Here is a 27,414-nt window from a genome sequence, read left to right on the forward strand (position 1 = left end):
TGGTGTGTCCTGAGTCTGCAGTCTAACAGGCAAAGTCAAATCAAAGAAAATCACCCAGGTCAGATTTCAGCTCAAGCATGTTTCTGTACTTTCCAGAAGCTCTCCAGAAGTAAACACTCTGGATTCCTTTATTAAAATAATCTCATGTTTCCACATTTTCATTTAGGTGGTTTCCCTAAATTCTCACTTAAAGTGTCACAGCCTAAAAGGTAAGCCCATTCCTTGTTTAGTCTCGTCTTCAGTGAAGAGTGAAAACATCTGTTCACTACAATTCTCACAACATGCCTTCATATACTTAAAAACCATTAACGTCCCCACGCTGAGCCCCTGCCAGCCTTCACTTCTCCAAGCTAAATAAACGTTCCTGCCGTCTCTCCTCCCAGTGCCCATATGTAAACCTCACTGTTGTTATGCTTCCCTGGCCCCTTCCCAAGCTCTACATATCCTGTCTCAGTCCCAAATCTCAACCTGAAGACAGGATTATAGTTAAAGCCTGAACAAGGTTCAGAAGAACCAGAACCTCACCTCCATCACAAGCCTATTTCTACTACATTTGGAGACCAGCCCCATTCTAACTTGAACTTCTCAATGCCAACTCACGCCGTCTGAGTTGTCCCCTCTGACCTGCCTCAAATACGTGTTACACCAAGACACAGCTGCACCACTTTATATTGTTGTGTTTAATCTTCTAGTCCTTAAATGAACATACCTTTACTTATTAAACACAATCTCACTTTGTTTCACCTACTCTCCTTTTTTGAGAAGCAGCCCTAATAATGAGAGTAAAGGAAACTCTTACACTTTGCTTGTGGCAGGAACAGTAAGCACCGAGGTATATACTGACCTGTCTTCAGACAAAGCCACATGCCCAGCCCACTTTATCAAAGAGCTCTGCACTGGAAAGTCAGGCAAAACCCCAGCTTATAACAATGTGATCCCTTGACTTCCTGCTGCCATTGTCCCTGGAGCGTCTGTTCCCTTAGATCCTTACAGGAGGAGAGGGAACAGGCACTGCTGGGTCCTCTGGCTATAAAAACATCTAGAGGCAGCACATATACACCCTTCACCTAAATTAAGGAATGGGTGGTAAGCCACCGAGAGTCACCAAAGACTAATAATGAACTCTTTTCTTCAAAGATGACCAAAGTCTTTGCAAAGTCCTCTATGTAAAATACATTTCTGAGAACGTGGCCCACACTTTTCCTTCTAAATGGCTCCAGTAATGGAGAAGAAGGAGCTCTTATGCCAAACCTAGTGCCAGTATTCACAAGGACAACAGTCCTTTCTCATCTCTTCCCTCCCTGTTGTCCTTGAAGGCTACGCCCCATCACTTCTCCAGGGCACTGAGTCACCCTCTAGTGGAGAATAATGCAGAAGATAAGCAGCTGATTCTCGAGTCATCCCTTCTACTAATGCTGATGTATGCTTCACTTACCGTCAACAGGGCCTCTCTTACTCAGGGTAATTAACTATCTCAAACAGCTTGCTAAGATGCCACCTGGGTATACACACAAGCACTCCAAAGGCAGAGAGCTGCCAATGTTTATTTTGGTTTTCACTTCCTCTGGTATCATGGCTGATTGTCCATTTTTTCTACAGGAAATGATGCCTTAGGCATTGTTATCTTTGGGCCACTTCCTTCCTTCTCCCCTCACAGCATCTTTCGTCCCCTCCCCTACCTCCCACACACTGTATGAATCTTTGAACCTATGACCCCAAGGGAAATGAAAGTCCACTGCTCAGGGAGCTGGGCACGGCCCACAGAAGGACCCCCGAGATGTAAGGATCTGTCTGCCTCAAAGAAATGGTTCTACTCACACACACAGAGGAAGCGCCTGCTGTAGCCTCACCTGGTTATCAGGTAAGAGAAGCCAGCACGTCGTCCACCCAGGCTCCTCCCTGGACAGCCAGACACGCAATCACAGCATGACAAAGAAAGTGCCAGAGGAAGACCTTCCCAACCCTCCTTTGCCTTCTTCCCCTTCCTTGTTTTCCTCTGAGAATAACTAAGAAAATTTATTCCTATTTCCTAGCTGATAACACAGATTTTTTTAAAAAATAATAAACAAAAATGTAACTGCGTTATTAGTGATGGTTACATCATTCTGGACTACGTGATAAATTTAAGTTTTTTTCCATTTATAGAATAGAGCTACTGTTTTGGGTTGAATTTTTTCCCCAAAACCCAAAAGATGTGAAGTCCTAAACCCCGCTATCTCACAATGTGATTTTATGTGGAAATAGGGTCTGTACAGAGATAATCAAGTTAAAATGAATCCATTAGGCCCTAATCAAAAATGACTGGTGTCCTTAGAAAGGGGGGAAATTTGGACACGGTAACAAACACAGAGAGAAGATAGTCCTGTGAAGATGAGGAACTGAAGTGATGCATCTATAAAACAAGGAATGACAGATGCTGCCGGGAAACCACCAGAATCTAGGAAGAGGAAAGGAAGGATTTTTCCTTACAGGTTTCAGGGGCAGCAGGGCCGTGCTGACCTTGATCTCAGACCTTTAGCCTCTAGAACTATGAGACAATACATTTCTGTTGTTCTGAGGCACCCAGTTTGTGGTACTTTGTGACAGCATCCCTAGCAGAAGAATACAGCTACCAAGAGCCATTCATTCACACTGATGAAGAGAAGGGCAGCCAGTAAAGGGATGAAAAGCTGGGCTGGGTAAGCCAGGTAACTCCCTTTAACTTGTCTTTAACCTGTTACTGCAGTGGATTATGGTAGAGATTGAGATCATCTATGTAATGGGCTTAATTAGCACAGGCGTGCTGGCAGGGGCTGCTCAGCAAGAAGGACAGAATCAGACCGATGTGTCAGAAAAGGCACTGTGCTGACAGGGTCAGGACAGGATGCCACTGACCAAAGCGAAAGAATGACAACCTGCAATGGGGCAGAAGCCGTGAGAAAGGACAGGAAGGCACAGCACCAAGAAATACTCTGGAGGCGAAATTCAGAGGCTGTGGAGCGTGACGAATGTAGAGAGTGAGCTCTCTGCAGCAGTAGGTAACCTTCAATTAGGAAAACTCAGGCAACAGACGGAATGTGGCTTCACCTTCATGGAGCCAGTCGTGTCATTATCTGCGATCCCAATCTCCAGAACATTTAGTACCTCAACAAGAAAATTAAGCTTTCCAGGGCACACAAAAATATACGGTTTAGATCCCAGAGTCTGATTTTTCTTCCTTAGCATACTAAAATTTTCTTTTCCTGAAGGTCAGTTAACTTCCGGCACTTGAAGTTACTTTCTAAGAAACAAATGAACATAGTTGATGTACATGGAGGTTCCTTGAATGGCTGGAAGATTCCCTTGACTGCAACCAACTCAACACATGAATATGCACACCAGCCACCCCAACAATTTAGTCCAATCGATTTTTTTGCTTGTTTCCTTTCCACCCTTAAGTAGTCAAATGCTGTTTCAGAGAGATTAAGAGTCAGACCACCGCAGCTCTGCTATTTACTAGGTGTGACCTTGCAGAAGTAAATAAATGTGCTTCCATTTCTTTACCTGAAAACAAAAACAGTACGTACCCTCAGAGATGATATAAGGATTGAATGACATAATGTGGTAAAGCACTTATTACTCACACAGAACATGACAGAGTTTCAGCTGATAGCATCGACTGTTATTTCACGTTCTTCTTTTGTACAATCTAGGCCAGCGGCTTAAACTTTAACGTGCGGCAGAATCGCCTGGAAGGCTTACAAAAAAATAGATGACTGGGCCCTACCCACAAATTTCAGGTGTGGGGTAGAGCCTGAGAATTTGTATTTCTATGACTTTAAGAACCAGTGATCCGGTCAGTAGCTTTTTCATTGTGTGACTCTCTTCTCCCTACCCACAGCTCCAGCCACTCACCTGCCTATCGACTGGTGTGCTCAGAAACAAGAACTTCTACAGAAAAGCAAAGGTCACACATCTACATCCAACCTCTCCGCCAACTCATTTAACTTAACTCAGGACAAGCCCCTACCGCTTTCTCTTCACTCTAACATGAGACTTTTTTCATTAGCTCTCCAGGAGCCTCACTTTATGACTTCAAAAACATCTGCAAACCACAATGGTTCTCTACTTTTTAAATCCCTCTGGTACATCCATCCTATGCATGCTGGCACTGAACTGCTTGCTACCTTGGCTAGCTCTTTACCATAGACACTGATTCCCCCGAGGAGACTGTGAGCTCCTCAGACAGAGCAGCTGGGTCATCAGCATTTTCTACGCTATTCAGAAAATAAATGCTTTTAGATTTACCAAGACTATATTAAACCAAGTAGGCCCTGTTAATACTGGCACTTGACTCATTTGCTCACTTGAGAAGACCCTGGGTGGCCAAAATTGATATATTCCTCTACTTCAGAACAAAAAATAATCACTAACTGGGTCCTAATAAGCAATTATATAATAACTGGGTGTTACTTAGGTTAGCTCTATTCTAAGCATCTTACCTGGATGAACTCAGGTAATCCTCCTAACATCTTTATAAGATAAGTGGTATTATTATACCCATTTCACAGAGGGGAAAACTAAGGCTCAAAAACTAACTTCCCCCAGAATGCGTAGCTGGAAAATGGCTGAGCTGGGATTTAAATGCAGGCAGTCTGGTTCTAGAGCCCTTGACGATGATGCTACACTGCCTCTCAAAAAACCTAAGACACTGATATACTACAGTAGCATGCCAGGAAACAGAAGGATAAATCTTTATAGACTTCTTTAAAAAAGAAAAAAAGAGGAGGAAGAAAGGTAGGAGGATACGGTGGGGGAGGAGGAGAGGAAAGCCCACCTAGATGAGCAGAGTCAACCAGCTGAGCCCAGCCTAGACTAGATGAACCCCACAGATGCGTAAGAAATAAACGTCTACTGTTGTATAAGGTTTTATGGTTATCTGTTAGCCAGCAAAAGCTAACAGATACGCTATCTGATTCACTCTATGGAGACATCAAAATGGACACAGAAAAAAAACAACTCAAAAATAAGATGGGTCAATTAAAATGCAACTCATCAAAATCAGGTATTTATAGAATAATATCGACCAAAGTATACATAAAGATTATGAGAATCACACTGGTTTTTTTTCCTCTAGAAATTCTAGTAAAAGCAAGTGAAAAGGCCAAAGGCTAATTCTTCATGACAGCGTTTGAATTCCTCCTCTAGCCACGAGAGAGATGAGACTTTCTTTTAGTCAACCTGTGAGTGAATGGCTAGTTTTAACACCTCTGGGCCCCAAGCAGGGAAATCAACAAGCTTGCTTTCTCTGACAGATGGCTTTCCCCATCTCACAGACCCTGCAGAAAGATGTGGATTTTGACCTGAGATCTTGGCAGAGATCATTGCTGGAAAGGAAGCTGGCTCTAAAGTTTCCATTATTCAGATAAGACTGAGGTAATTAATAGCTTTGAAGAATCTGCCAGATGACATGGCTGGGAGTAGACTCCCAAGATCAAAATAGCTCCAGCAAAGTAAAAGATGGACGCAACAAATTCCAAGGCCAAATGGAGTCTTGAAACTACCAGTAAGTCTACGTGCCTAAAAGGCATCCCCAAAGTTTATAAATTAGAAACAGGGCACAGAACATTCTTGACCAAAAAGAGCAGTCACTTTCTTTCAGTTTCTTATAGTTTTGTTATTTGCCTAAGAAAATCACTTTCTTAAATCTAGGTAGGTAATCTCATTTGTATAGAGACCCCAGGCTTGGGTCTAGATCAGAGGTTGCATTCAGCTGAAAAATTCAAGATCTGCAAGAGTTTTAAATTGAGGCCCACATGCTTATTTGGTGTTTCCATGGATTCTGAACACTAGTGCCACAGAGGGGTAGAGCAATACCACATCTGCACAAAACCACAACCACACTGGGGTGGCCTAAGCTACAGCCAGACGTGTCCCCACACTGCAACCCTTCATGCCCAATGGAACATTCTGTCCAAGTCCAAATCCCGTCACGATTCACTCAGAACGATCTCCATGCTGCTTGGTTATAACAAACTTAGAGTGAGAAACTGCTTTACATCGCATCTTTTAATACATGCCTGGGATAAGGAGGGGCTTTGAACTTAGGAGGCAAAAAGAGAATGGTTTCCTTGGGTTACTGCTACACTTGCGTTACTTGAAGGAGAGAAGAAACAGGGAAGGAAGGAGGAAAGTTAAGGTGTCATCACTATTGTTTGGCAAGATGAAAACTCCTCCCCTCCCCTACTCTGACTCGGAAACCAACCAGCACAACGCAAGGTAGCTAGAGGACAGAACCATTGCTGAATGCTCTACACCCATGTCTTTGGTTGTACTGGGAAGAACCCAGGGTAGCCAGTTGACCAAGCACTGTTACTAGCAGAAGGCACAGCATCAGGGCTGGTCAATCTCTTCATTAACAACTTAGAGCATTTCGTCATCTAGGTAGTTGGAATGAGGGGGTGGGGGGTGAAAGTCTGGGTACACAATGAAACCTTGAGCATCTACTTACAGGCTCCACGAACTCAAACATCTTTCTCTCTTGGACTTCTTGCACCTTGAAGACATACTCCAGGGATACTTCATAGAAATGCTGCCGGACCAGGTCCACTTGGCTGTCTGCCTACAAACAAGATGGAATTTCAGAGAAAAATCAGGTCACTATCTGAGGAGAGGATTCAGCAAGCAGGCAAAAAAATCTCTTGAGATGGTTTTTAAAAACAAATCCAGTAGCATGAGGCAGAAATAAGAACAATGATCATGGTTACCCAAGTGCTAATTTTGTGCCAGGAACCATGCCCATAAAGCTGTACATCAGGGCTTCCCTGGTGGCGCAGTGGTTGAGAGTCCGCCTGCCAATGCAGGGGACGCGGGTTCATGCCCCGGTCCAGGAGGGTCCCATGTGCCGCGGAGCGGCTGGGCCTGTGGGCCGTGGCCGCTAAGCCTGTGCGTCCGGAGCCTGTGCTCCGCAACGGGAGAGGCCACAGCAGTGAGAGGCCTGCGTACCGCAAAAAAAAAAAAAAAAAAAAAAAGCTGTACATCATTATCTTATTCAATCCTCATTATACTTTCAGTTATTTAACCCTCATTACGTTCCTAAAAAGAAGATATCCTTACCCGTAATTTACAGGAAGTAAATGAAATCTGCTAACGTTAAGGAACCTGACCTAGTTGGTACGAGGCAGAGCTGGGATTTCTGTCCTGGCTGATCTGCCTCCAAGACCCCTGCACATTCCTAAACCACTAGACTCTACCACCTCCCCACACCCTAGGGCCGACCTAAGTTCCATGCAAGACAGATTTTTAAAGAGAAAAAGAAAACATGCAGGGCCATCCTCCTCCCATCCTTCTCAATGAACAAAACAAGCTGATAGGGGGCAGGGGACCTCAGAAAAAAACATTTTCACACGGTCGCACATACTTTCTTTGGACGAGGATGAACTATTGGTTTACCCCAAGCAGAGTAATTACATTGCTGCCTCAGAACCTCACCTCCCTCTCTGTGCAGGTGTGTGGGCTGTAAAGGTCCACACCTGGCTACAATTAAGCCGCTGATCTGGGATCCAGAACCCAGGGGAGAAAATGAGCATGTGCTGGGGAGTACCTTAACTATCACTATAAAGCTCATACCCTTTCCACTCTTTTCTTTAGAAATGAAGTATGTCATTCGATAACATACTTTACAAAGACAAAGCCCCCAAAGGAGTATTTCTTTCGGTGTTCCTTTGTCAAGATTCCTGCAGAACAAAACTGGGACAGACCTTCTACTTCATTATGCCAAATATGGTATTGCTAACCTGACATCTTAAGGAGCTGGCCAATCATTCATTCATTCATTCATGGAGTTCACAGCATGATGAGGAAAAGAGATAATTAAATAATCATGTAAATAAAAAGAAAATGACAAACTCTGGAAAAGCACAAGGTGCCATGAAACAACCCAAAAGACTCCATTCAAGTCTCCTGCTAGCAACTTCCTCGCGGGGCAACTTCCATATTAATATGCAGAAGGCAGTCCCCTAAGTAACAGCTGCACAAAACCAAAATGAAGGGCTAAGCCTGGGGGTATCACCTAAGCCTCCAAGCAGGAGAGCTGATGTCTGAGCACTGACAGAGCTTTATTTGGAGACCGGGTTTCAGAAAGTGCTTGCACCACGCCCCCTGCCAGGTGTAGCCGGTGGACCAGTGCCTGACACACCTTCCACCTGGGCTCCTGCCGGCTAAGGCCCGTTAAGTCCCTGTAGTCCTTCATTTCTCACAGTGCAAATCCAACACACTTACACCTAGGGATGCATCTATTTCCCTGACCTCCCCCACACCCCCGATACATCCTCTCTGCTTGGGCTTGCCAAGTGAGACACAACAGAAATAAAAGTCATTCGGAAAAGCTGCAAGTTAGGCAGGGCTGGAGGAGCCAGGAGCAAAGTCCTCTGAGAAGAAGAGCAGAGCCCAGCATCAGTGAGAGAGCCAGGAGAGCAACAATCTGGGTGGGAATTGCAGTTCTATCATTTTCTAGCCGGTGGGACCCGCTCCAGTCACTTATCCTCTCCGGGTCTCTTCCCCACACCTGAAGGCTGGAGATGTTATGATCTGCCCTTGCTCTGAGTAGAGCTGTTTCAAAGAGAAAATGAGCTAAAGGATGTGGACATTTGAAAACCAGGAAGTGTTCTGTGCACACTGGGGGTTATCACCAGGGACATCTGAGCAGATGGGCTGTAATCCCTGCTCCTACCCTAAGCCAGCCACATCTTCTCTGGGCGGTTCCAACCCTCTCCTCACTGGCCTCCCTGCTTTCTTTCTCTGCTCCCGCAATCCAGCCTCCACCCAGCAGCCAGAATACCTTTCCTAAAATCTCCATCAGCTGTTCTCACAGCTCCCTCAACACCTCCCCCTGGCCTCTCCCATGGTCTGAAGACCCTGAGGAACCGGCCCAGCCCTCCTTCCCTACCCCTCTCCCACTGAGCTCCAGCTGGGGCTCCTAGCTACCCTCCGACACTCCAAACTCTTTCCTGCCATGCAATCTTTGCACTTGCTGTTCCTTCTGCCTGAAAACCTCTTCCCCTAGATAAATATTCAATTTTTTTAAACTTTAATGCACAGTAAGAAATACCTTTTACATTATGACCCAATAAACAAACATTTATAATTAGGTGCAACACACTTTCATATTTTTCACTCTAGTCTAGCCTATTCTATGTCATGACCCAGTAACTCAGATCTTATGACACACCCAGAATTTAAAGAACATTGTCCTAGCTTTTCACCCAGCGTGCTCTTTCTCTTCCTTCTGGTCTCAATTCAAATGTCACCTATTTAGAGAAGCCTACAATGACGTTATTTTAGGTATGTTACCCCAGGGAGTCTCTATCCTATCTCCCAATTTATTTCCTTATCATTACATGAAATTCTTACTTATTTCTCTCTCTTTTCATGTACTGCCTACTAGAATATAAAGTCGATAACAGCAAAGGCCTTGCCTCACTTTTCCATTCCAGATCCCGAACAGGGCCTGGCCCACAGCAAACATTCAACTGATGCTTGAGGAATAAATGAATTGATCTCTATGTGGCCCAGCACTGAGAAAAAAAGCATAACAATGCATTTCCAAAGGAAAAGGAAGATGAAATCCCGAGTGGAATGGCAGGTTGCTCCTGCCAATGCCCCTCTCATATGGGCCATAGAATTTACCACATCCTTAGCTCCTCTTGTGATGGAATCAGAAGCCAGATTCCAACCCCTGGGCAGGCAGTTCCCCTGCCCTGTTACTTAAGAAGCTGTCAATCTACCAGCTTGTCCATGACCCAGCAACCATTCTGTGCTTCTTGGAAAAGAAAAAAATTCTCCTAGACTGTAGGTTCCGATCATTCATTTCACTCCCCACAACACACCCAACTCCTGAACGGACTTTCACAGAAGCGTCCAAGAAATAATCTGTCCAAGGAATGATTTATTATCTTTGAAGCCAGCTTCTGAGCCACTGAAGAAAACACTGGCTTTTAAAAAGTCTTCCACTAGATGGCAGTGTCACTCCACATCGCTGCCCAGTCATTTCAGTCACCAGGGGTCCAGGATGGGCTAGAATTTACAAGTATTCATTCAGGCCTGCAATCAGGGAATAATTCTGGACCATCAAAGGAAGTAGCTTCCGTTAAATGTGTAGTAGGTGATTCATAATATTGTTAAAAGTTGATCTTTTAATAAATATAAGGAAAATCATCACTAAATAGCTAGAAGACCTTGAGTAAATCACATAACCTCTGCAAGGAACTCAGGTCCTGCGTACGAAATTCTAAGAGGTTTAACCAGGGGATCACCAAGGTCCCTCCCGCTCTCCAATTCCCTTAGCTTGACACTCGCACTGAATAACAATGGCTGGCAGGCAGCCCAGCAACATCCTTCCCCGCGAGATGACCAGAGAAGAGCTTACTGGGTTAAGGGAAACAGCTCCAGAGTCAGGAGCCAAGGTTCAAATCCTTGCTGACTAGCTATAGGCAGGCTATTTAAACATCTTTGAGCCTCAGTCTCCTCCTATGTAAAAGAGACGGAATCCACCTGTACTTCATAGGGGGGTTATGAGGATTTGAGCAGATTCCACATAAAGCGCTTAACATGGCGCCTGGTACATAAATACGCATTCAGTAAACACTGGCTGCTATTATTGCTGTTGTTAGTAAAAACATTATCATTATTATTGTTATTATTATGAGATTTTTTATTCAATTTAATTCAGCTTAGGTATAAAAAGCAATGCTTGAGAACAGGCCAGGACTTGCAAGAAAGACCTGCAGCCCACTCCTTGCCTTCAAAGTATTTAGGAAGTGTGAATGGGTAAAACAAAGACAAGGATTGTAACAAAAAAGCATAATGAAAAAGTTTCCACTGAGATAAATACTGACAGTCAGTGCTGCAGACAGAATGTTTGCCCACCTCACCACTACGTTCATATGATGAAACCTAATCCCCAGTGTGATCGCATTTGGGTGGGGCCCTTGGGAGGTGATTAGGTCATGAGGATAGAGTCCTTACAAAAGAGGCCAAGGGGGCTCCCTCACCCTTTCTGCCATGTGAGGAGACAGCTAGAAGACAGCCATCTACGAACTGGGAAGCAGGCCTCACCAGACACCAAATATGCCAGTGCCTTGATCCTGGGCTTCCCGATATCCAGAACTGTCAGAAACAAATTTCTGTTGTTTATAAGCCACCCAGTCTAGGGTATTCTGTTATAGCAGCCTGAACAGACTAAGGCAGCCAGGAAGAATGCCATCCAATTTGGGAGCAGGGGAGGGGGAGGAACAGGCCAGTTATGGGGATAATACTTTATATTTGTGTAGCGGCTGTAATTTACCCTCTCATACATGAAGTAGGCAGGACAGATATTTTATGAGTATTTTACAAAGGAACTAGAGCTCAGAGAGACCAAGTACTTGTCCCAGGTCACACAGTCAACTACATAGCAGAGCAAGCCTTGTAAAGAAGGTATCTCTGCCAGTCCAGTGTTCTGGTCCCCATATTGCTATCTCAGGGGGAGATGCTATTGGCACAGCCCTAAAAGAAAATGTAGGACTCATTCCAGACCAACTCACCAGGAGCCAGGCACGGAGAGAGCAGACCGAGAGGAGAAGCAGCCTCAGTCTGGTGAAGTCATGCAGGTAGGATAACTGTACTGCGGGCCTCCCAGTACCAGTAGGTGCTAGAACAATCACATATTCTCTCAGCTGTGAAAAACTGCACTCATGGTGCATGGTCACCTAACTGCTTAGGAACTACAGAGTTAGCCAGATCTGGTGATTGTGAGCTCCAGCCAAAATGCCTTTCCCTATCGTTTCCAAACCCTAAACGCCAAATGATGTTAGAAGAATGATAACCAATCAGGACAGATCCTAAATGGAATTACGTATTTATCACGGACAATTCACATATCCTTGAGTATCTCCTAGTGCCCATAGACCCATGTAGAGCTGGGAATAGCCTTTTCTGTATCATCCAGTGAAAATCAGCATTTCCTTAACCTTCTCAATCACATTTGACAAGATTTACCCGAGCAGCTTTGCTACTTCAAGAATCTCTTCCTCCTGCGTTGGCTTCTTTCTCCCTAACTCAAGCAAAAAATCTTCAAGGAAAGGTCAGCAGTTTCTTACTTCCTACAGCTCACCCCAAATACAATTGCTGCTGCTTGGTTGGCCAAGAACTGATCTGCAAAGCCCACTATAAACACTTCCTGTTAATAAGTCTGTATCCATCACTCAAACAACTGATTCAAACACTCATTTCAAAGAAAGAGTTCTGAGCACACTCCTAACTGAGGGTGTGTAACAAATCCTGGGCTCCACCATCTCCTGAGTAATCCTCATCTTTCAACCTTTGACCCTACCATCTTCATATGAACAGAAGTACTGGCAAGGAATTTGCTCAAAAAGAAAGGAAACTGAAGAATGAGGGCTAGCTTGGAAGCCATAGCCTCGCTTTAGCACACACCTGAGATAGTTCAAGCAAATTGTTAAGAGCTAAATAAGATGATATTCATGTAGCCAAGTTTGGAGTTCCACTAGCAAACTGCCCTGTCTCCCCAAAACATAAACCCCCTCGCCACGCAAATCTCCATGAACTAAATAAAAATGGTCACAGCTCCAAGGCCACAAATCTGACTTTTCTTTCCAAGAGAACTACTCTTAAAAAAGACCCCATGCAAATCCAAAAAAAAACAGGGGCAGACCAGAGAATTTACTTTTTAGAAACAAAGTTATCTAAGCACAAAATACATGAGACAATAAAATAGTGCTTAAAAAAAAAAAAAAGACTAACGTCAAGCACTGGTTGTAATAATTTTTTTTCATTTCACATTAAGGAAGGATGACCAAAGTGTTTCAGATGCTAACATTTCAAATCAGTGATGTAAGGAGGAGGTCGAAATGCAGGGTAAGAGAGTACAGAATCAAGGTCAAGGGTGAGAGAAACAGGAAAACAGATCTCAGTTTGAAAGGAAGAAGCACAGTCTAGTGATTAGGGTGATCTGGACCAGCTGCATGTTCCTTGCCGTGGACAGGCGGGACAGCCGTACAGCGTGGCTGAATCGGGAAGGGACAAAGGCAATGCGGGCAGCAAGCGTGGAATGAGGGATCAGAATGAAGCTCCAGCAGAGAGTAACCAGAACATATCCACAGCACCATGGAAAGATTAAACACTTTATTCAGACACTAGTAAAGTTTCTTACCTCCTGCAGCTGAGATTCTTTCTTTTTGGAAGACAAATTCAAGTGTTTTTCTAAGATGCCACAATACTTCTCTGTCTCCTTGTCATACTTCTTTTTGGCTTCCTGGCAAAAACAAAAAAGAGGAAAGGAGAAAAAGACTAAAATGTTGCAGGAATGAAAGCAACCTGGGTCAAACTCTTCCTGCTCATCTTCATGGCTTCGTCATTCCCTCAGACCCAGAACAGTGGCACACCACCCATCTCCTACTCTTCCAATAATGCCATGAAAGCAAGCAACCACCCATCAACAACAGCCCAACCGTTTTAAGGGTCTATCACAGAGGTGCCACTACTATGCCAGAAATGAGGTAAATACCAGCATTTCATAGTGGCAGAGCCAGGATTCCACCTTCTAGAAATTTCAGTTGTAAAACAGAAATCTCTTGTTTCTAACTCACAAGTATGTTCAAAGCCAAAGGAAGAAGGGAAGTTACCTGTGAAGCTAATCCCCAAACAGGAAGATCCACTTACACCTTAAATGGGACAAGTCTAGACTAAGAGTAGATCCAGCTTTAACTGTGTTCACAAAGTATGTCTTAATTTGTAGACCTAAATATTCCTTGACGCAATAATATCACATACGGGTCTTTAAGCTGAGGAAAAATTCAAAACAAAGAAGACATTATCTTCCCAAATATGTTCACTGTGGCATCATTTATAATAGCAAAAAAAAAAAACAAAAAGGCAACAGCAACATTGCTGCCCAAGAATAGAATCTGGGATAATTAAAGTATGGGGCATCCAATAAACATAACTAGGAAGGCTAGCATGATACAAACTCGGTGCATCCTACAGAGAATGTGTCTACCTACAGACAAACATTAGATGGGAAGATACTTCAGTGAAAATACATGAGTTAAGAAAATGGGATAATGGGTGACTTTTTTTTCCTCCATTTGGGAAATGTTTATTATCCTATATTATTGCTTTCAAAGTAAAAAATATATATATATATCATATTACACAGAATAATCCCTGCTCCCCCAAAGTCACTGAAGTTCTATGTCTATTCCTTATTTTACAGATAAGAAAACTTAGATGCGGGAAGTTAACTTCTGTAAAAAGTCACAGAGAGTGACGGAGCTGGAGTCCGAGCCCAGGACAAGCTGCCTCCAAGTCCACATTCTCGGCCACACCTGGAAACACTGTCATAGGCGGTCTGTCTTCCCTCCACATTTCAGTGGGGATGGCGGACAAGGGGACTGAAAGAAGGTCTACCATGGCCTGGTAAACAGGATCAAATGTACTAACTGGGTGCATCATTCCGGCTTTTGACTCACGTGGAGCCCACAGCAGATATTTTTCTGCAACTCCAAGGCTTACAAGAGGAGAAAAGAATTGCAGCCAGATAAGGAAGCTCAGATACATCTCTTCATTTAATGACGATATAACAAGCAAGCACTCTGTGTTAGGATCCTTCAGGCACTGGAAATATAATACAATACAAGGCAGAAACGGCCCCACCCTCGTGGTGGGGCCGTTCCAGCAGAAGGAGAAACACAATTAACCAGTAAACAAACAGCCTGATTCCAGACCGCTGCAGGTGCCACGAAGGAAACAAACAGGGTGCAGTCCCAGAGATTCCTGCAGAGAAGTGCTCCAGAGAGGCCTCACTGGGGAGGGGAGGTATGATCCAAGACCTGCCCACCTCGTAAGGGGCAGGGTGGAGCCTTCCAGACTAGTAAGCGCAGATGCTCTGGGCAGAATGCACTGGGCCTACGCGTGGAGGCATTACCAAGAAGCCGTCACCGGAAGCTCTGAACAGCACCCGTGACCGCAGAACACCATTTATCTGGTCAACGGCAAGACTCTAAGCCTCACAGAGTGGGCAGAATCATCATATACCCATTTGAGCTGGTATGTATCCATTTCTACAAATCTGAATTTTGCTTCAAAGTTTTACATACACAAACAAACACGCAGAAGCATGTGAAGACAAAGCTGGAGGAGACATTACTCCTTCAAACGAGGAGAGGTACAGGCAAGACACTTGACTCGAGCAATGCTTTTCCTTCACGGAAGTCAGCGACTTTGAGCTGGGGTTCCAACTCTGACTGATGCTCGCACAGGCACTCCACCAGCCTCGTCGACAACCCCCCAAAAGAGAACCCTGCGCCAGCACAGTCCAGCGGGCCAGAGGTGAGAAAGGGCTCAGCAACATGAGTCACTGGCATTCTGTGACTTTCTGGCAACTCGACCTTTGGGGGAATAACTCCTCTAGGATTGAGATCATGTTCTTAGAAGACAGGAGGGTGGTAAGACTCAGACACTCAGGTACGGAGATGGTGTTCCCCTTCCAGGGAGTCCACGGTGGGTGGTGAAATGGATCCAGGACAGAGTTAGGATCCTGGAAATTATTCCCAACTCCGTACAAACCACTACCCCTCTGGGACTCAGTTCCCTCATCTATAAACTAAGGATGACTAGACGAAATAATGGCGCAAGTCTCCCCTTTCAGCTCAGAGACTGTCTAACAAAAGAAAGCAAAAGAACGCTCATCACAGCGTAGGACTGTCAGGACTAAATGAGATAAACCATATCCAGCACTTGGTAGAGTGTCTGGCACATGGAAAGTGCTCGATAGAATTCAGTGCTGATGACGCCGGTGGCGGCGGCAATGATGTGGTCCATCATCTAACCCCACCTCCTCCTCATTAGGACACCACTTGCTTTCCAAGTTCCACGTCCATGAAGGCGACCCGTCACAGCACCCACCACAACTTGCAGTCACACGCTTATTCATACCATGCTGTCCAGTGCCTTTCTCCCTGCACACCATGAGCACGGTGACCACATCTGCATTTACCTGCACCGAACAGCAGTGTGGAGCACGGTGCCGGGTACACAGCAGGCTCTCCCCTGTCTTTTAGGAATGAACTGTGTGTATCGAATAGAATAGTTAACGTCAAATGATTTTATGACAGTGTTCTGAGCGGCACTTTATCAGAGTTCCCTCATTTCTTCCTCGTAATAACTCTGTAAGGTAAGCACTCTCAGTATCCCCATTTCTCAGCTCAGGAAACGTGTGGAGAAGGTCAGCAACCTCTCCACGTTTACATGCAAGCGGCACAAGTGGGATTTGGACTCAAGCAATCCCACTCTTAGGCACTCTCTCTGATGTCTATTCTACCTTCACTGGAGAGCCCAGCTTCAGCTGCAGGGAAAATAAACTCCCCCAAACTCAGAAATCTAAAAGCAGAGCCACAGCTATGCCAAGCCCCAGGGTCCGCCCTACCCCAGAGCAGCCACGTTAGCACAAGAATCCTCCTCACATGCAGCCTTCACCCCCAGAACTCTAACTTCGGCTTCCTGCAAGTAGCAACAGGTTGTTATAGCAACCGAAGTGCACCAGACCTGGGAGGAGGAGGAAGGGTAATTTTAGCATCACACGGGCAGACTTCAGAAGTAAGGTCTTTTTTTTTTTTTTTTTTTTTTTTTTTGCGGTACGCGGGCCTCTCACTGTTATGGCCTCTCCCATTGCGGAGCACAGGCTCCGGACGCACAGGCTCAGTGGCCACGGCTCACGGGCCCAGCCGCTCCGCGGCATGTGGGATCTTCCCAGACCGGGACACAAACCCGTGTCCCCTGCGTCAGCAGGCGGACTCTCAACCACTGCGCCACCAGGGAAGCCCCAGAAGTAAGGTCTTTGAGGTATTCCTGAGTCTGCTCCCTAGATGGCCTAGTAGAGGGGTTGTTTCTCTGTGTTCTCTTAAACACACGTAATACTGTGATATACATGTACGGGGATGGGGGTTGGGGGAGAGGAACAGGTAGACTGAAAAAAATAAAATAACGAAGGGGGAGGGATGAGAAATCACCCCCAACGTCATCACCTCATTCTTCAACAGGAATGAGAGAAGAGAATGTGTGTGAGGGGAAACATGTTTTGGTGAGTGACTATTGCATATAAATTTTTTAATTCTTGTGTTTCTCACCATCTATAGCCCCCAGCAAAGTACCTGCTCCTGTCACTCGGATCACTGATACTAACCCCAAAGGAACCCACTGAGCCTTATGCTCTTCCTCCGTGGTAACTATGGTAACCCCCACGCCGCCCAGGGAAGAGGCTGGAGTGAGAGGCGTCAGGAGACGCCTACTGGAGAAGTGACTTCTGGAAAGATAACTCAGTGAATGAGCCACTGGGTGTTTGCGGGAGGGGAAAGCACAGGCCCCAAGGCCACGAAAGAGACAGTGCTCCTTGGGTCTGAGAACTCAGGGAAGGGCACTCGGCATTTTCCCATCCATCCCTGGGCTTGTTTCCAAGTCTCGGACAAAAATCTTAGTGGAATAAGACTTCCTTTAAATTATACATTCCTTAACCTCTGACAGAAGACCAATGAGCTCCAGTATCTTCATAAATGAAAACTGTAAAGTTGGTAGGGAAGTGCTGTAGCAGTGGAAGAAGAATCTTGGCCATGGTCCCTCCTTCAAACTAGGGCCATTCCTCCCTCTGAATAACCCTGACTGAACCGAACATCTCTGTCACGTCCTAATCATATTCATTTTTAGAAAGCACATGCACTTAGTTGGGGGCTGAGGGGTGAGCACACTTCGTTACACTTCAGCTATGTTTTTCCCACCTACAGGCAGGCATCTCTCAAGGCCATTTCACAACTGAGTAAAATCCACACCTTCTCCACAAGTAAGAGGGTGATGTTGCCCAAAACCCCCTGCAGGTGGCACAAGGGACTGAGGCCGAATGACTCACAGCTCCAGGAAAAAAAAAAAAAAAAAAAAAAAAAACAGGAAGAAAATCTTGAAAATCTTTTTGCTTTCATTGATTCCAATGAAAACATCTTGCCCGCAGGTGGTCTCTAACACTCTACTGAAGGTCAATCTCGCTAGGGTTGTCTAGTGATTTATCACAGGGCAGGGGACCCCAGAGAATCCACCTTTAAAAAATGAATAAAATTTCCTTCTCAGTCTTTCAGTAACAGGTTAGAGTCAGCCAACTTTCAGCTACAGTCCCTCCAGGTCAGCTATAACAAATGGTGACCTCTGGGTTGAAGCAGTCCCGCTTTTTGACTTGCACAATGTGTAATATATATTTTTTAAATTATTTGCCAGCATTTTTTGAAAGCCAGGAAATTTCATACAAAACTCTTTAACTTTTCAGTTTCTCTTGAAAAAAATGTAACGGTCTAATGACAGAGGGCTCCTTTTCATACACAGCTAAAGTGGGCTAAGAAGAGGGTCCCCATGCCCCCAGGGGCCTATTTGCAACCCCTGTCCTAGGCTCCAGTCCTGGACCTCCACAAACATACAATTCCATGGTGTCCAAACACACAGGTATCTACTCACACAAAGGAGGCGTGGTTTCTTCCTTTGGATGATTTATGAACTAGCACAACATGATTAGATGTCAAAACAATAGAATGACAGCTCTGGGGTTGACCCCTCAGTCTTACTTCAGACACTTGTGAAGAACAGATCAGCTGGGCTCTAAGCTTATTTGCCCAGGATTCCCTGAAAATGGTGGGCTTAGATCTTCTGAAGAAGGTGTTGTGTTTTCCAGACCTCCTGCCCTAAAACCCAAGAACAAGGCTTGCGAAATTCTCACCTTGGCAGCCCCAATCTGCTCCTTTCGAAATTTCTCCAAGGGAGTGATGAGCACTTCGCTGGCATTCTCAATCTGGAGAGGAAAAGCAGAGGGGTCGGGGAGGGGGACAGAGAGGCAGGGTCAGTAAAGAACCACAGCAGTGCTGGCACAAAAGGCCTCCGCATGCTTCTGTATAAGATCTCAGTAAGCACAATGGTGCACGTGTCACCTCTTCCTTACACCTGACCCAACAGCAGGCCAAATCAAAATCTAGTCATCGGTTCAAAACACAGCATTCTTCCTGTGCATGAGTAAGATAGATTCTTGAAAAATAAAAATGAGGACCTCTAAAAATGTAAGCAACCACACTAATGGCAGAGCGGAACTGGTGGCAGAGCAGGGTCTAAATTTCAAGCTTCAGGTGACATCTTCTTGTAAATGCTCATTCAGCCAAGTTATATTTAAGTAGATATATTTAAACACTGAGGTCAACACTGAGTCTAGGTTAACCCTCCCCCCAAAAAATCCTCCACTTTTGGTGGCATGAAAACCACCCAAGCCTGATTCTGTGTAGCCCTACCTGTTCTGGACGGGGATCAGGTCGCTTGTACCTCCTGTCCACTGGCTGCTTTTCAACTTCATCTCACCGCGCTCACCCCCTCAGGTCCTGCCCTCAACTAAACGGTCACCCGAATGCACCTCAAATGGGCCAAACCTGCCCCACTTCTGAGCCTTTGCATTTGGCTGTTCCCTCAGATGCTTTGTCCCCAAATACTTGTGTGCACAACTCATTACTTATTGTAATTCAGGTCACCTCTTTAGAGAGGCCTTCTCTGACCACCAATGCAATCCAAAGAAACTTCCCACTACCCCACCAAGTGTTTTCTTCAGAAGATGTAAGCCAGCTGAAGTTTTCTGGTTCAGCATTACAAGACGTGCACATGCATGCGCACACACGCGCACACACACACGCCACCCTCTTCTAAATGTTCACTTGTCTACCACCATCCCCAAAACACAGAAGAGTGCTGAAAAAAGGAGCACTCAAACATTTTTCAATGACTAAATGAAAGAATGATTTCTTGATTGGCTGCCAACTGTGTGACCACAGGCAAAACATTTAACCCCTCTGGGCTCTAATTTCCTCATCTGCAAAATGAGAGGGGTGGATGGCTCCAGCTCTAAGATTCTATGGTCTTTTCTAAGACAGCACAATATTTTACAAGCTTTCCTTTTAAGTCATTCATTGCTCACTCGTCATTCAACTAATTATTTCAGGAATCTCGTCACAACAAAGCATTATTTTTCTAAATCACATGCCTATCCATTGCAATGAAACCAACAGGGTAAATGCCAGAAGCCATAGATGGAGAGAGCAAAGAACTAATAGACAATGTGAGGGGTAGAAGGTGGCAGGTCTCCAAATTTATTGCCACTTGCCTTTTCTTCAATTTTGAGAGCACTTACTTTAAAAGAGAGCATTTTAACTCTAGAGTGTTGCAATGTTATTTAACTTGCTTGATTTTTATTGTCATTTGATGTTGCTTTATTGGCTCACTTATTTCAGTCTTTTCCACAAATCAAGTGTAAGTCTCTGAAACTCACAATGGAGCTCTGAGCCACTAAGCCATTGGTTCTCAACATTAGCCGAAGGTTAGGCTCACCTGGGGAGCTTTTAAAATTCCCGATGTCCAGGCCACACTCCAGACCAATAAATTAGAATCTCTGTACTTCGATCCAGGCAACAGTGTTTTTTAAACTCCCCAAGTTGTTCCAGTGGACACCCATGGGAGAGAATCCAGCCCTAACTGGATGCTAAATATACAAAAGCCCTAACTTCCCACCTGGGAATCAGGACACCCAAGTCCTTGTCCCAGTCCTGCTACAGCACGCCATCAGCCTTCAGGAGACCTCACTTTTCTTAGCTCTTAAATGAGGGACTGCACACGGTGAGGAATACGGTCTGTCTGGGTCTAAGATTCTATGACTATGTGATTTCCACTCAGTTCCAAGCACTGTGCTGATATTCGAGGCACAGCAGTCCATTCTCTGCCCTTCAAGAACTCATATTTCGGGCTTCCCTGGTGGCGCAGTGGTTGAGAGTCTGCCTGCCGATGCAGCGGACACAGGTTCGTGCCCCGGTCCGGGAAGATCCCACGTGCCACGGAGCGGCTGGGCCCGTGAGCCATGGCCGCTGAGCCTGCGCGTCCGGAGCCTATGCTCCGCAACGGGAGAGGCCGCAACGGTGAGAGGCCCATGTACCGCCAAAAAAAAAGAAAAACAAAAAAAGAACTCACAGACACGTGCAGTGACTCTCAGGACACAGTGTGGTACATGCAGAATCAGAGGCATGAACTAGACATTCAGAAAACACAAGGGATGGCCAAATATCCCATCTGGGGAGTCAGGGAAGGATTCCCAAAGAAGGTACAGCTTTGCTAGGCTAAGCTGAATTGATGATGAAGCTGTCACAGGGTGAGGAGGTAAGGAAGGGGCTTGCGATGGCCAGATACTCAGAGGCAGACAGTAGAAACTAGATTCACTGACATTAATAATAAAATTGCAGAGGCAAGCTGGAAAGTATAATCCAGTCATTGTTCCCTTACCCCAGACCTTAGCAATCTGCAGGGTATTCATCGTGATTTGCTCACCATACCCTCCACCCCCAAATAATAACTCTGCCAAGAATCAGACTCAAAAGAATCACTTCCCTTTCTGAGGCACTAGCACGTGCACAAACACACAAGCCTTCCTCCGCCTCCACCCACTGCCATCCCTGCTGCTGCTGCTGCCGCCGCCGCCCTCCTGATTCTGGTTCAGGCACCCAGCAGTGAGCAATCAAGGCAAATAGAGTCTCTCTCCGCAGAGCAGAAAGTGAGAGGCTTCTGCTCTGGTTGGAGTTTTAAAGAAATGCCAGCTGCTTTGGTATCACACGCACTTGGGTTTGAATCCAGGCTGTGCTACTTATTAAACTGTGTGATCTTGGGCATGTTACTTAACAGCTGTAAACCTTGGTATCTTCATCTGGACAACGGTGATGATAAAGGTCCCACTTCACAGAGTCATCATGAGGGTTAAAGTAGAAAATGCATGGCTACATGTCTTGGTAGAGGCTGTGAACTGAACTGCATCCCCTCCAAAATTCATATATTGAAGCCCTAACCCCTGTTAAATTAAACAAGGATGCCATTAGATTGAGGTGACTCTAATGCCTTAGCAGCCTACATAAGCAAACCAAAACCTCAAGGTTAAGAAACTGAAATCTAAGAAGCTGAAACCAATCACAAACAACTAGACTTTCCCAAATAAGGCAACCGCTTAAGCTAGAGCCAATCAAATAATTTCCTTGCTTTGTTTACACATCTGCTATATAAAAGTCTTTGCCCTACCTCCTGCTGATGGAGTGCTCCTAACCACTTCTGGGTTGGTTCTCCCCAATTTGAATCAATTTTTTTTTTTTTTTTTTTTTTTTGGTATGCGGGCCTCTCACCGCTGTGGCCTCTCCCATTGCGGAGCACAGGCTCCGGACGCGCAGGCCCAGCGGCCATGGCTCACGGGCCCAGGCGCTCCGCGGCATGTGGGATCTTCCCGGACCAGGGCACGAACCCGCGTCCCCTGCATCGGCAGGCGGACTCTCAACCACTGCGCCACCAGGGAAACCCCCTTGAATTAATTTTTGTTTAAATAAACTTAAAAATTAAACATGCCTCAGTTTATCTTTTAACACCCCCTATGTGATAGTATTGATATTTGGAAATGGAGCCTTTGGAGATAATTAGGTCATGAGGAGAGAATCCTCGTGATGGGATTAGTGACCTTGTAAGAGACAGGACAGTTTCCCCAACCTTTTCTCTGCCCTGTGAGAAAACAGCAAAGAGGTGGCTGTCTGCAAGCCAGGAAGAGGGCCCTCACCAGGAACCAAATCAGCCAGCAACTTGATTTTGGACTACTCAGTCTCCACAACTGTGAAAAATAAATGTTTGTCGTTTAAGCCACCCAGTCTACGGAATTTTGTTACGGCAACCCAAGCAGACTAACTCAGTAGACTTAGTCCTGAAACCACTGGCTGTCAGTATGGAAAGAGAAGAAAAATCCTCATTGATGACTCTTCCCTGGGCCTCTGGAGCACTGCTGCCTAGAGACAAGCCCACCTGGCGACAGATCAGCATGCAGCTTCATTCCTGATGTCTTAGGAATAAGAGGGAGGCCCCAAAGAGCTTCCTGTGGATCCAAAATCCCTCATCTATGAATGCTGAACCACATCAGAATAAAGCCTTGTACAGAAGATCTCTCTTAAGAACCTGGAGATCAGTGTTTGATTCTTGAATTTGCACACTGCCTCTCTTTGAAGAACTTCTTACAGTTCCCATCATTTACTAAGTACCCCTTGACTGGATGCCTACCAACATGGCAGGCACTGCGTCAGATACCCTGGAACTAAAAGTGAAGGAGGGGCTTCCCTGGTGGCACAGTGGTTGAGAGTCCACCTGCCGATGCGGGGGACACGGGTTTGTGCCCCAGTCCAGGAAGATCTCACATGCCGCGGAGCGGCTGGGCCCGTGAGCCATGGCCGCTGGGCCTGCGCGTCTGGAGCCTGTGCTCCGCAACAGGAGAGGCCACAACAGTGAGAGGCCCACGTATCGCAAAAAAAAAAAAAAAAAAAAAAGTGAAGGAGAGCTCTTGGATGGGTTTATTAATAAGGTGAGAAGGAGGGGAGCAGGGTGGGGCACCTTCATTCCCATTCTGCCAGTAAGGAATCTCAGGCTCCCAAAAGTTAAATAATTCAAAAGACCCACCTTAAGTCATACACTTTATATATACACCTTATAGTGAATCTTTAGGAAGACAACAATGTGGTTCTAAGTTATCCAGGGTAATCCTCTAAATATTTACAAAAGGTTTCAAACCCAGCAAGGATGAGAAGATGAGGCTTGCTCATGAGCCCAGAGCACTCAAGTGGCAGAGCCTGGACTCAAACCCTGTTCTTCTGACAACAAATCCTGTGTTCCCTCGATGTGACCACACTGTCCAGGACCAAGGGCAGCCCAGCCATACTCACCATCCGTATCCGTTCATCTTCAAGATTCCTGAGGACAGTGGCAAACTCCTGCAAAGACCTTGCTGAAAAAGAGAAAGAGGCCATGAGGTGGAAGTAGAGTGACAGGCCTTTGGGGACCCTTCCAGATACAGCTACTGTGTTATGGACTGAAATCCCTTGGCATATGCAGAGACCTAAAGACAACTCTTCCCAAGGCTCCCCTTATCTTTTCATCATTAACCATTAAGGATGACCCAGAAATGCAGGATAATCCACCGGGCACTCTAGCTAGGGAAGGGTTTCCTTCAAGGAAAAGACCTGCCTATTCCTGAGAGAACCCAAGACTGATGGGATGCTGGCCAGCTCCCAGGCTCCAGGCTGGACCAGGCAGAGCTCCTCTCTGGAGTTCAAGGATTTCCTGCCCAGGATTTGACCTCCTCAACCTTTGTCGTGGGGTTGCGTCAGAACCCAACCGTTTCTTTGCACCAGAGCTAAACAAACAACACTGCTGGCATTGGAAGCCACATCTCTGGCTTTTCCTTGGGTTCCTCCTCTCTGAGTCCTCGAGCCCCTTATTACTGCAACACAGCTGACAGCACAGCAGTCAGATGTGGACAGTCTCTTTCGCCGGGATTATTCCAAAGGCAATAAGCATTGAATACAATAGCCCTAAGGATATTCGAGACATTCATGTAATGCTGGGAAAAACATCTGTATATTCAGGAGTTACAACAATGATACGTTTTCACCGCTCTCAGCTGTCTCCCAATTCCCTCTGCTCATCCCCAGATCCTGATTTTCTGCATGCTAACAGGGAATCCATAAGCATTTGGTGACTTAATTCAATGTAACTTGCTCAACTCTTCCTCACTTAATGGAGTCAACCAAGATGCCCAATGGAAGAATAAGGTGCAATGACTAGGCCCTGACAAAGACAGGTGTCTTGACATTTCAAATCCTCTGTGCTCAGCATTGCCCACAGAAGATGGACAGGGGATGGTGAAGAGCGACACGGCGCTGCAAAGCTAACAAATGGTAACCTCCGCTCGCAGCCTCTTGTTAAGGAAAATGCATGGGAGAGGTGGGGCCGTGACCCAGACACGGAGCTCCTCTCCCCATCCGAAGGCAGTGACGGTTACAGAGCTCTAGCCAACTGTTGCCAGGGCAGAATGAGGGGCCGGCTGCTCAGGTTCCCCAATTTTCAAAGAAGCTAGAAAACTGGAACTTTACATAAATTCAACTTCCATGGTAATTCAATTTTAAAAAATGAGTGCCCAAGAAAACATGGCTGCATTAGGACCTCAGCCCATGAGCCATCACCTGCAACCTCTGATCTAACTCTTCACCCATCTACCCGTGTTCTGCTTTTGCTCTAATTCTAAAGTACTGTGGTTGGGGGAAGAACGTTGCAGAGCCAGCCAGAAGCAGAACGCTAACAGAGAGCAGAGACAGGAGCCCCACAGCAAACCTTCCCGCTTTCTCCTGCAGGCCGCAGGGTGAGAGCCACTGCAATCCCAGGGTTCTGAGGAGAAGCCCTGGAGAGCCCCGGGCCCTGACCTTCACTCAACTCTGCCCGCTCCACTCTTAATACTGACTTCTTAATTTACAACACCTACATACTCCCTATTCCAGGGGAAAGACTCAGGAAGGACACTGAAAGCTGTGGTACACAGTGGACTTTTTAAACTCTTGCATGTGGTGAGAACTTACCTATGCACATTTCATCATCTGTTTCTGCATCTCCTATGCACTGAAACTTAAATTCATTTAAGGAATCTGCAAATTTCCGCTTCGCTGAAGACAAATCTAGCAAAAAAGGAAAAAAAAAGAGTAAAAAATACGAATTACTGAAATAAACCTGCTTTCATGTTTCCTGCACTTTTTAGTCCTTTTACTAATACAGCAGCTAGCAGATCTGTTCCTGAGTCCATCTCAGAGTACAAAAGAATATAAATTCAAAAGAGTGAATACTTGTTTATAACATGAAATAATTCAGAAGTTAATATTTTTGCTACATTTGCTTTAACAAGTCTGGTCCTCACTCTCTAATTCCTCAGGCTACGCATCTAGTCCTGCCGCCTCCAGCTGACACCCGTGGGGGTCAGTGAAGCTGCCCTCACATGAGACTCAACAATACCTCCATCCCAGTGCAACGGTACAAGGGAGCTGGCACAAAGGGCTTGGAACTTCACAGGAGCAACCAGACCACCCCTTCCGACTCAAGGATGCGGGAGGCCCGAGTTCTCAGAACCCTCTGGGCTCCACTCAAAGCAGAGCAGCCGCCAACCTGACGAATCTCCACCTGAACCAGTTTCCTGGGTCACCTCGTTCCACCGCTGCCCCGAGAACAAAGCCCTGGCAGTGTTCTGAGTTGGGGTAAAAACACACCCCACACATGGTATCTATAAAGAAACCACTTGGAGGCCCTTGTCCAATTTAAAAAATAAGCTTTCATTTAAGACAGTAATAAAAGCCAATGATCCTTCCTGAACCCTCAGCTTCTGTTAAGGGTATAAACCACCGAGGCACCTTTAAGTGGCCTGACAGACAAGGCTGCTAGGCACAAACACGCTTAACTTAATTCCACGTGCAGCCTTCCTGCAGATGAGGCTAATCATTCAAATTACCCTCGGACATGTTTCCCTCATTGAAGGGGAAATGGCATTATGTTCCAATTCCCAGAGGAGGGAAAGATGCGGCATAACCGGCAACGAGGTCTGGCTTTAATAAGGTACTGGGGGGAGCGGAGGGCAGGGATTCTGGCTTCACAGATCAACAGAGCCTCTTGGAATATAAGCATCCACGATCCTCAGCCCTTCTCTTCAGCTCTTAGATTTGTCCCTCGACGTTAGGGGTCACGTTTTTTCCATCTGCTGGTTTGTGTGTTTCCTCTCCAGGTACCTGGCACTGCACCCTGCTCAGTACATGATGAATAACGCGCATGTATGGAGGAGGGGGCTGGGGGACTGTACACAAATCCAGCTGCCAGTGTTGAGTTCTCCGATCCCAGTGTTCGTTCCAAGCAACGGTGCCAGTGGAAGAGCCAAGCAGGGCCGTCCTGCTGTTCTCAGGTCTGAGGCTCCGACCACCGTATGGATACCAGGGGCTCCTGCTCCGGGACCACCCTCCCAACCTGAGCTCGGATGACGCGGGTCCCCAGCTAGCCGTGGCTTGTGCAAGGCCCTCCACTCACTCGACACCAGAAGAGGAAGGCACTTGGAGTGGAGGAGAACACAGGAGCCAACGGCCAGCAGTCTCTGGTCTCTCCCTGGTTCGGTCAATTAAATGGAATGTTCTTGGCCAGAAGTCCAAAGATGCCGACAGGGAAATCAGGCATCTCTTAAGACTGGCCAACCCAGGCTGAGGAGATCCCCGAGAACACACATCAGTCCCTGGCAAGTCAAGAAAGAAACAGATGCATCTGAAAGTCAGAACACCGTGGGGAGGAAGGACAGGGGCGGCCACAGGCAGGCAGGAAGAAAACGAGAGAGAATAATCTTTCCCAGACAAAGACAAAGCCCTCCGAGAGGCCCCACGTGTGGAGTGCATGGTACTCAGTCTTGGGCAGGTGGTACTCAGTCTTGGCTTTGCCAGAATGTTTCCCTGATCAGAACTCACAGAGAAAGGCCTG

At 46.0% G+C, this 27,414-nt stretch overlaps 1 protein-coding gene across 10 annotated transcripts in view; it reads right to left on the reverse strand.

Annotated features, from left to right (window-relative positions):
* The window catches only part of ARHGAP26 (Rho GTPase activating protein 26), a 519,366-nt gene that overhangs the window by 374,260 nt on the left and 117,692 nt on the right, over window positions 1-27,414 (reverse strand). For 9 of the 10 annotated variants that reach the window (XR_004349277.1, XR_004349278.1, XR_004349276.1 and 6 more), the window contains exons 2-6: window positions 25,494-25,589; window positions 23,805-23,866; window positions 18,767-18,838; window positions 13,169-13,270; window positions 6,470-6,580 (exon numbers count right to left, since the gene is read on the reverse strand). Coding sequence is in view for 6 of the 10 variants with exons in the window: in XM_032627452.1 (XP_032483343.1) it covers window positions 6,470-6,580; window positions 13,169-13,270; window positions 18,767-18,838; window positions 23,805-23,866; window positions 25,494-25,589 (443 nt within the window). In the remaining 4 variants the exon portion in view is untranslated. Of the gene's footprint in view, window positions 1-6,469; window positions 6,581-13,168; window positions 13,271-18,766; window positions 18,839-23,804; window positions 23,867-25,493; window positions 25,590-26,976; window positions 27,176-27,414 lie in introns of all 10 variants that reach the window. The other variant, XM_032627456.1, reaches the window with a different exon arrangement.

Source organism: Phocoena sinus, chromosome 3 (assembly GCF_008692025.1).
Source record: "Phocoena sinus isolate mPhoSin1 chromosome 3, mPhoSin1.pri, whole genome shotgun sequence".
NCBI classification, from domain to species: Eukaryota; Metazoa; Chordata; class Mammalia; order Artiodactyla; family Phocoenidae; genus Phocoena; species Phocoena sinus.